Source organism: Oryzias melastigma, linkage group LG13 (genome assembly GCF_002922805.2).
Source record: "Oryzias melastigma strain HK-1 linkage group LG13, ASM292280v2, whole genome shotgun sequence".
Classification (NCBI taxonomy): domain Eukaryota; kingdom Metazoa; phylum Chordata; class Actinopteri; order Beloniformes; family Adrianichthyidae; genus Oryzias; species Oryzias melastigma.
In genome coordinates, this window is record NC_050524.1 from 23,970,125 (window position 1) to 23,979,327 (window position 9,203).

Consider the following 9,203-nt stretch of genomic DNA (forward strand, 5'->3'; position numbering starts at 1 on the left):
GTCCCGATCAGGTTTTTTCTGGGCCCGATCCGATTCAGAGTCATTTGATTTTGCGTATCTGCCGATACCGAGTCCCGATCCGATACTTTTATAAGACATTTAAAACATGGATAAACTGAAGAAACAGATTTATTTTGTCCCTTCTTTATATTTCATTAACCTTCTTTTATCATTAAAAACTTAAATAAAACACTTCTGTGTAGTAGCTTTAATAAACAAGTAAAAATACAGAAAATATAAACTAGGAAAGAAAATACAATTTTCCTGTTATATAAGTTATAATTAGTCATGTGATAAAGTTTAGTGACTTTAGCTTTAACATCTTTAGAGCTATTGAACATTTTGACCAAATGTGATTCCTGTCCTCATTTAAAATTCTTAAAAATAAATTCTGACTTTGTTTTAGCATAAAATTTGATGAATGTTCATGAATAGCTGATATCATTATTAGTTTTAATTTATTAGTTTTATTTATTTCTTTTTAAGATTATGTGCTTCTTTTTTAAGTTCTTAAGACATCACATTTCCAGTTTTATTACCACTGTAGTTAATTTTCTTAACTGTTATTTCTCTGTCAGATAAATAAAACAGGCATATCAAAGGACAGCTCGGGTCCTAAGGAGTTAAATCACGGCGCTAGCATGTAGCAGTTAGCAGTTGCTGTTTAGCCATCTGTCTGCAGCATGAAGGGCTTCACATTAAAAAGAAACAAAAACTTTTTCTGTTGGAATTCCTTTAGAGGTTGTTGTTTGAGTTATGACAAACCAATAGAGACACTTGCTGTCAGTTTAAAGCGTTTTTAAAAGAGTTATTGATCCCGGAAGTTAGCTTTCTAGCTAGCTTTGTTTACATTAGCATTCTGCCGGAGCCTCTGCCGTTTTCTGCTGCGTTTTCTGGTGATGACATTTTGTGATCTGTTCATGACATGCAGACTTGTAGTGGAGTATTTATCCGTAAAGATAAGATGAAATAAAAAGCTCTGATCATAATGAAAATAAATGAAATGTCCGATCCTGATCGGACAAAGGAGTCCGATTCCGATCGAGTCCCCAATCACATGATCGGCCCCGATTTCCGTTCACGTGATCGGATCGGGACATCCCCAGATGAAAGTATGAGTAAAAAACAGTTTTAGACCACAAATGGTTACTTTAAAAAACATTTAATTAAAAGAGTCCTATGGGAAACCCCATTATACTGAAGCATAAAGCTAGCAGACTTTAGCATTATGCCTTATTAATCTCTACGGTTGTGTCCGAATTTCCCCCTAACCCCTGACTACTAAAAAATCATATAGTGCTCTTGATTTTAAAGGTAATTCGGACACAATGTTCAGTGCACTCGATTTTGGAATTAGTAGATTCAGACAGCACTAGAAATGGCGACCGCACTATAAAGTGGACTATATAGTAATTAGGGCTTTTGTGGATTGATTATTGATCTATTAAACTTGGCTCGATTTTATCAGCCCAGCCCTAGTTTTTTGGACTTCAATTCTTGGATTATTTTATTAAAATTTGTTTTTCCGGACTCCCTCATAACTAAACAATATTAGCTTTGATTAACGTATCTGTGCAAGTACAGAGGCTATATAAGATATATTAATAAGTGAAATATAAAGTGCAAAGTTTTAGGATCATGATTTATTTATTTTTTTTTCACTTAATTTATTGATTTATAAAGCACCTTCCACCACAGTCAAGGAGGCCCAAAGTGCTGAATTTTTTTACCTGTTTTTTTAAGTCCCTTGGAAATAAACAATATTATAATAATTGTTTATATTTCCTTTAGAAAATCATAACTTTGAAAAAAAAAGCTGAACATGAATCTGATCAGTTTTATGCTGTTAATGTTTGATCAGCTGTTATTAAAAAAAATCAAGAATTAACTTGTAACTAAGTGAATATTATATTTTCTTTAAATGCCTGTTTGAAATATGATACATTTTAGTTTACTTAAGTTTTTCTAATTCATTAGGATACCAAAAATGATGCCAGTTCAGCCTTCTAGTACACTGAACATGTATATTTTCAATGTTCCCATCAATAATGTCCCATCAACCCTTTGTTTACACTCTCTCCCATTATCTTACAGCCCCTCACACCCCCAACCCAACATTAGTGCTTCAACAAAAATGGCGAGCGGAGCTGTCCAGCCGTACTATCTGTTTAGCTGCTTTTTAAAATCTGTTTAAATTCCTGAGTTATTGCTTGGGGTTTCTAGTTTCATTTGTATGAGTGTCAATGTTTTTAGCCTTAAAGTCGAGTTTCTTTCTGTTCTTTTGGCATGCTGGGAAATGGTTGAACATTTGTACTGAATTAATGAACAGTGTTGACCTCCCATGAGGGGGCCCTCATGAACGGCTTCAAAAGAAAAGGAAAAAACCTTTTAAAAAATTCCATCTAAAGTGAGTTTTCCATGTGGATTTTGATATTAGAAGTGTCTTTACTGCTGGTCACATTTGCATATTCAAAAAAGTTCATTTTGTTATGTTTTGTGTCTAACAATGAATACAAATAAAGTCAGAAAGTAGCCATTGAAAAATTTAAGATGAAAAATACACTTTATGGACAAACGATAAAATAATAGAATAATGATAAATGCAGTGTAGTGTTTTTTGACAAATTTGAGAATTTCTTAGTCACCTGATCTTAAAGGGAGTTTCTTGCATTTTTAATATATAAGGGAACAATACTTTATGTGATCAAATTCATACAAAAAAGGAAGAAAACAGTTTTAGATCTCTTTAATTAAGTAATTTTTATGACAAAAAACAACCAAAGTATTGTATCTTTTTTAAACAATTATTCCATAAAGCTGTCTAACCAATCCCAGATCGAACTTCATTTTCAAAGTATAAAACTGCTTATGTGATGAATACTCTTCTCTCAGAACTTCACTAACCCTCAGTCTGTGTTGTCCTCAGTTCCAGCCAGCATCTACAAGGTGTCAGAAGACATCATTGTGAACGAGGGCAGCAATGTGACGCTCAGCTGTCTGGCAACCGGCAGACCAGAACCAACCATCACCTGGCGGCTGCTGGATCCTTCAGGTAAGAGCAATCAGCAATCATTACGATGAAAACAGAGCCATTCTGCTCTAAACTTAAAACTGCACCTTTTTGTCCAACCAGATACCTTTTCAAACTGTGTAGAATCAGTAATGTATGACATGTTCTGTCTAATTTATGTCTTAATTCTAACGTTTTGAGGGTAAGTAATTAAGTGTAGTGCAAACACTGCCACTTCACATCATTCACGCTCTAATGTAAAGATTTTAATTGGCGATAAAACTCTCAAGATCTAACAGGAAATTAAAGGCAGAGCCTCTCCATGGAGATTAGGACTTCTAATCTTTTTATTAAGTCTCTTTATCTTTATGGTTATTAACTGCATGCAAGAACAAAAAAAAAGTACAATATATATATATATGCGCATGCTCACTCAGTTGGATCGATGTTCCGGCACTCGATGTATAAGCCTGTGACCCCGTGACTTACTTTTTCGTATTCAAGACAAAGAAAAGTCGTATTCAAAACAAAATTCCTATTCTAAAGAGAACTGTTAAATGTAAAATTAAATGTTGTGTTCATATTTTTTCTGCAAAGTTTTGCACAAAATATTAACTTGTGCATAACTTTGTACTTATCAATATGTTTCTTTTTGAAAGTTATCTTACCCCATACTTCTGCTTCTTCGGGTCAGTATCTTGAAGACATCCTGCCTCCAAACAAGCTCCCAGCAATCTGCTAAATGATTATAGATGCTGAAGATGATGCACATCTTCATATGCGCCTTAAGACATTAGTGATAGTTCTGCTGTTGGAATGAATCCTGTTTGCAGGAACTGCCGGTGGTTTGTAGTCTGATGGATGTTGATACTCCACTTGATAATATTTCAGCTGGATAACAAGTTCGCACTGATATGATGCCGTTTTATTTCTGTCTTTTTATCAAATGCCATATCACTTTATCACACTGCTGACAAGTTCAAGCAAACTCATCTGTTTTCACTCACCTGGAAGCAAAACAAATTGGAAAACGGTTCATTTTGTGTGCACACTTTAAAGTAGGAGGATTTCTTTCTCTCAATCTAACTGCCACATGATGAGGCTTCTTTTACAAACATCTTTTATGAATGTTATTACTGTTGTCACAAAATTGAGACAATCTTTATTTACTTTTTTTTTCTTTTAGGAAGTGTAAGAGATAAAGAAAAAAATATAAATGCCACATTTTGGTTTTGCTCCTGTCTTGTATGAAGATCAAAAGCTTGTTTTATCTACACGTAGGGCTGGACGATAAAACAATATTTATCGCAATAGAACTTTTTCTTGACAGAAAATGAGTCTATCGTGATAGACTTTTATTTTGAAGGGTCTGAAAAACACTTGCCAGTTGCGAGCATTTTCTCCTCTTTGGGGAGTGAATGTTAGAGAGTTAGTCACCTTATAGTGAGTAAATGTTTGCATCTAATCAGTTATGTTTAGGAGCTCTTTTTTGGTGAATTTCTTTTGTCCTCTCCTCCGCTGTGTGACTGCACGTGAGGTAAACACACACATGTCAGGAGACCATCACCCCACCCTCGTGGTCACTTCACTTTTGTAGCGTCTAGTTTGACTGATAACTGAACTGGAGGATAAAGCCGCTTTCCTCAAAGCAGCAACAGACAGATGGATTAAAGGTGATCATTTCAAGACAGTTCTGTTGTTAGACGCTAATGCTATCATGCTAATGCTAACTAGCTCCTCCGTGAGTCCTTTATATAAACACAGAGCTAATGCTATCATGCTAATGCTAACTAGCTCCTCCGTGAGTCCTTTATATAAACACAGACCGGTTTAACGTCGAACGTATTTATATGGACCGGTCTTTAAGACATGAAGGAAAAAACAAGATTAATTCAACGGACATTAATAACATTTTTTTTTTTACTAAATATTAACCGAATTGAATCCACTGTGTTTTAGTAGCGTCTGTAGCATTACAGAGCTGGTGTTGCACCAAAAACTGTGACCTCTCAGATGTTTTGCTAAAGTGTCCCGCCCCTCAAAGCTGCAGATTTAATGTCAATGATGATATATAATAACATTAAACACATGATGCTGTTTTCAGGCATTCTTTGTTGTGATTCATTATAAAATGTGATCACCTAGAAGCCAAACTAGGAAGTCTCTTGTAAATCTGTCCTTGTTTTTCCAGCGTTTTTGAATTTGAGTTTACAGTTAGATGACAATAAACATGTGCTCCTACCTTTTATAAATTACTTTTATGTCTTTTCTTTAAAAAAAAACAGCTATTTCTGTGTAAAGTAGAGTTATAATTTGGCCAGAAAAAAATATGTTTGGCTGCGAGATTTATTCTTTAATCTACTGGCTAATTTGGCCGGTGACTTAAAAATGAAATGGTGGAGGTATTACATTTAACTTTTACTGCAAACTTTGCAGAAGGCATGCTCCTTCTAAAACTATAAATACATTCAACCTTTATATACGTATGTCAGTCTCAGACATATATGATCATTCTCGAGCAAAAACAACAAAGCTCAGACCTGTACAGCAGCAACAGTTTAAACTTTAAGAAGAAATTTGGAGAATGGGCTTTTAGTTCCTAGTTTATTCACAGGATCTTGACAAAAATGTCATTTTATGTTTGCTCTGAAACTTGAAAACATTAGAATTTCTCTGTAGAATTAATATTTTGTTTTAAAATGAAACTGATCAAGCAGTTTATTGGTCTTTTTTCTTTATGTTCTATTTTGAAACTTGAAACATTTTGCGTTAACTTTCAGTTATGTTTGTCTTATGTATGCCTTTTCTTAGTTACCGTAACAAAAATGCGGCACCATCTCCCTTCAGTGCATCTGTTATATTTAAAGTACAATAGGACATAAATATTTCAATCTAAACAACCTTCTGATGATTACACATTTCTGTCATGAGCAACATAATGTTAAAACTTGACAACTGGTTTATATCATGAGATATATCCTTATCGCACAATAAGGAAAAATGATGTATACAAAATACCATATGGCCCAGTAAATCCACACAAAGGCCTGTATCTCCTCAGTAATACACACTAATGTTTGTTAAATACATTCTTCCTTGTTTACAGCTCTTACATTAGCCACAAAAAATGCCCACTCCAACACTATAGCCACTATTAGCCAGATGAGAATACTCGCAATACCTGTAACTCCTTATCTTGTTCGTAACACATAAAAATACAGACATACTTCTAAAAGAAACGTTACTGTGGCTGCACCAACTCACAACCTTGTTAGCAACGCATAAAAAAACAGTCTGCCGTGCTACATGTTGGCCAAGTTAGCATATTCGTGATAACACCAAATCTTGTTTGCAACTCATAAAAAACAGACATTTTTACAGCATGTTGTGTAGTGTCTAAGCAGAATTGTTCCACATACAGTATAAGGTGTCTTAATGTTTTTGAAGTGCAGAAAATGCTGTATATCAATAATAAAAACCAGAAGTACAGTATACTTGACTTTTTACTTTATTGTGGTAAACCAAAACATTGGAGTTGAAAAAAAAGAAATTTTTAAGCATAATTTAAATCAATTAGTTCATATTACAATTTGGCACTTAAAATGTTTTCTTTTCTTTTTTCTATGTCATGGCAGTTCACGGATCTGCTATTACAAAAAGGAAATTAAAAAAAAAAACATCCAAATCCATGCAAGTTCCTTTCAGCATCCTAAGTGGGATTAAGTCTCATAAACTAACACTTTTACACAAGCAAATATGCAATTTAAAATCCTTTTTTATTGTTGTTTTATACAAGTTTGAAATATCTTGAGAACTCCCAAATCTACTGACACTTAAGTGCATGTTGGGGCCCGTTGGGAGAGACTCTGGTAGCAGCTGGTAGTCTCACTGCTTCATGCTTCGGCATGCCTCACTCAGTTGTAGTCTCACTTGACTCAGCCACTCTCAGTTATTGGCAAAGAGCACAGATGTTCACAGAATGTTTATTATGTTAAAAAATACAGGGGAAAAACAAACACATGATGATGAAAACGTGGATGGTTGTCATCCCCCGTGTGACCCTGTACTAGACTGGCCAATAGGGCTGGAGATCTCAGGGTAACTGATGATACAATGCAATTCACCATACATGACTTATGATACCGATAGTGTCTTGATATGCCAAACTTTGTAATAATCAATATATTACCTTGGTAATCTATGATATATAACTATTTTTTAAATAAATATATCTTTAATTTTCTTCAAAACCTTTTATCTTAGTACTATTTAAAACACAATATGTTCATTTAACGCTCTTTCCAATATTAAAATAAAAGTATCAATAAATACTAACGTGTCATCACATACATTTTAAGGTAACAAATAAACAAAGTTCCAGTTAAGTATCAAAATGCAGATTATATCAAATGATTTTCTCACTTTAAAGAGCAATACCAGTGGAAATAAAAATGAATGATGCTGCATTTTAATGAATTTTACATTTTATGTCATATCATTTATTATTATTGAGGCACAATATGAACTTTCAGTCTGTTAAAGTAATATGATCATTGTTTTTTACAGTGCTGATATCTATATTCATTCCCCTCCTTTTATTCAAATTTCCTGGACTTATCTTTGATAATCAACACTTTAGTCACCTGTGAACCACTAGAATACACTCCTCTTGGATCAATAACGCTGCTAGACGTCTCATTTGAACAGATAGACGCTAGAATCTGGTGTATTCTAGTGCGGTGTTTGGACAGGTTACTGCACTAACAAATCATGTTTTTGTTACATTAGAAATAGCACGGTGTCTGCGTCTACTGTAGAAAGATACATGACACGACTTGGACCTTTTTGTTCGCGGCCGCTCTAACATCCGCGTGCGTTTTCATCTGTCAGAGGAGTATCTGGTGAGAGCATGTGAGGAGCCCCCCCTCCTCCCCGCTGCGTGCAGAAAAGCAGCAAAGAAAGTGCATACCGTGTTTGCAGTGTACCTGCGCAACTATGTTTTTTGGCATTTAGGCTAAAAATGTTTTGGTCCAAATCCTGTCCACCTTTGTCATGGGAGGAATCACACATCAATCAAATCAAATTCAATCAAATTGTATTTATAAAAAAGCGCTTCTCATACTTCACGCAGCGCAAAGCGCTTTACATTAAAAACAAAAACATATACAATAAAAAAAAACCTTCAACTCCCCCACCCCCCAACACATACAACCCATGATCCCCCACACAATGAATATTTATAAAAATGACTTATAAATGAGAATTGTAAAATAAACTTAAGGCTTGGCTCTGCTGTGAGGAAACAGTATTGAGGATTCTGTCATACCAGGACCAGCTCGGTCAAAAGAACATCGCCATGGCACCCACCCAGACCGGGACAGCAACGGAGTCCACTCCACAGCTGTGAGGCTTCAGTGCAGAACTCCAGCCGCCCCAGCAAGGGCGAGAACCACGGCAACGACCCCAGACCAAGCAGACAAGCCCTGATATGATAGAACCCACAGGAAACACTGGGTTTAAAATCATAGTAAAATGTTTAAATAAGAGACATAAAATATTATTGAAAATATTAATAAATTCACAAGATAAAATAAATAACATAATATATAAAAATAATAACATATATTAAAACTAATAGAATAAATAAGGACATAAGATCAACTAAAAGCAGAATTAAAAAGGTGGGTCTTGAGCCCTTAGATATAATTGCCCCTGTCAGACAGTCAGCTATGTCCAAAAAGTCATTTCCTTGGATGAACGAGGAAATACGCAGTTTTAGGAGACTTTGTCGGAAAAATGAGCGTTTATGGAAAACAACCAAATTGGAAGTGCACAGGCTACATCTTAAAGAATTGGTCCTCACTCTAAATGAAATGATCAAACATGCTAGGTCGACATACTTTCATAAACTCATTTCATCAAACAAAAGAAACCCCCAAACTCTTTTCAATACAATAAATTCCCTTGTGTCTCCCTCTTCCTCACTACACCCCAAACTCTCCCAATCTGACCTTAGTACATTTCTTCAGGCCTTCATGACTAAGATCTCAGATGTTACTGCAAGTATCCCTTCTCCAACCAGCTTTCACCCCTTATTCTGCCCTCAATCTTCACAGCTTTGGTCAAATTTCCTCCCAGTTACAATGAACGACATTCGTTCTCTTCTCAATAAGATCAAGCCCTCATCTTGCCC

The 9,203-nt window shown here is 35.1% G+C and overlaps 1 protein-coding gene across 1 annotated transcript in view; it reads left to right on the top strand.

Moving 5' to 3' along the window:
- The window catches only part of lsamp (limbic system associated membrane protein), a gene marked incomplete in the record, with an annotated part of 297,382 nt that overhangs the window by 234,801 nt on the left and 53,378 nt on the right, over positions 1–9,203 (top strand). The window contains 1 exon segment of the mRNA XM_024258139.2: positions 2,927–3,052. Within this exon segment, the coding sequence (XP_024113907.1) occupies positions 2,927–3,052 (126 nt within the window).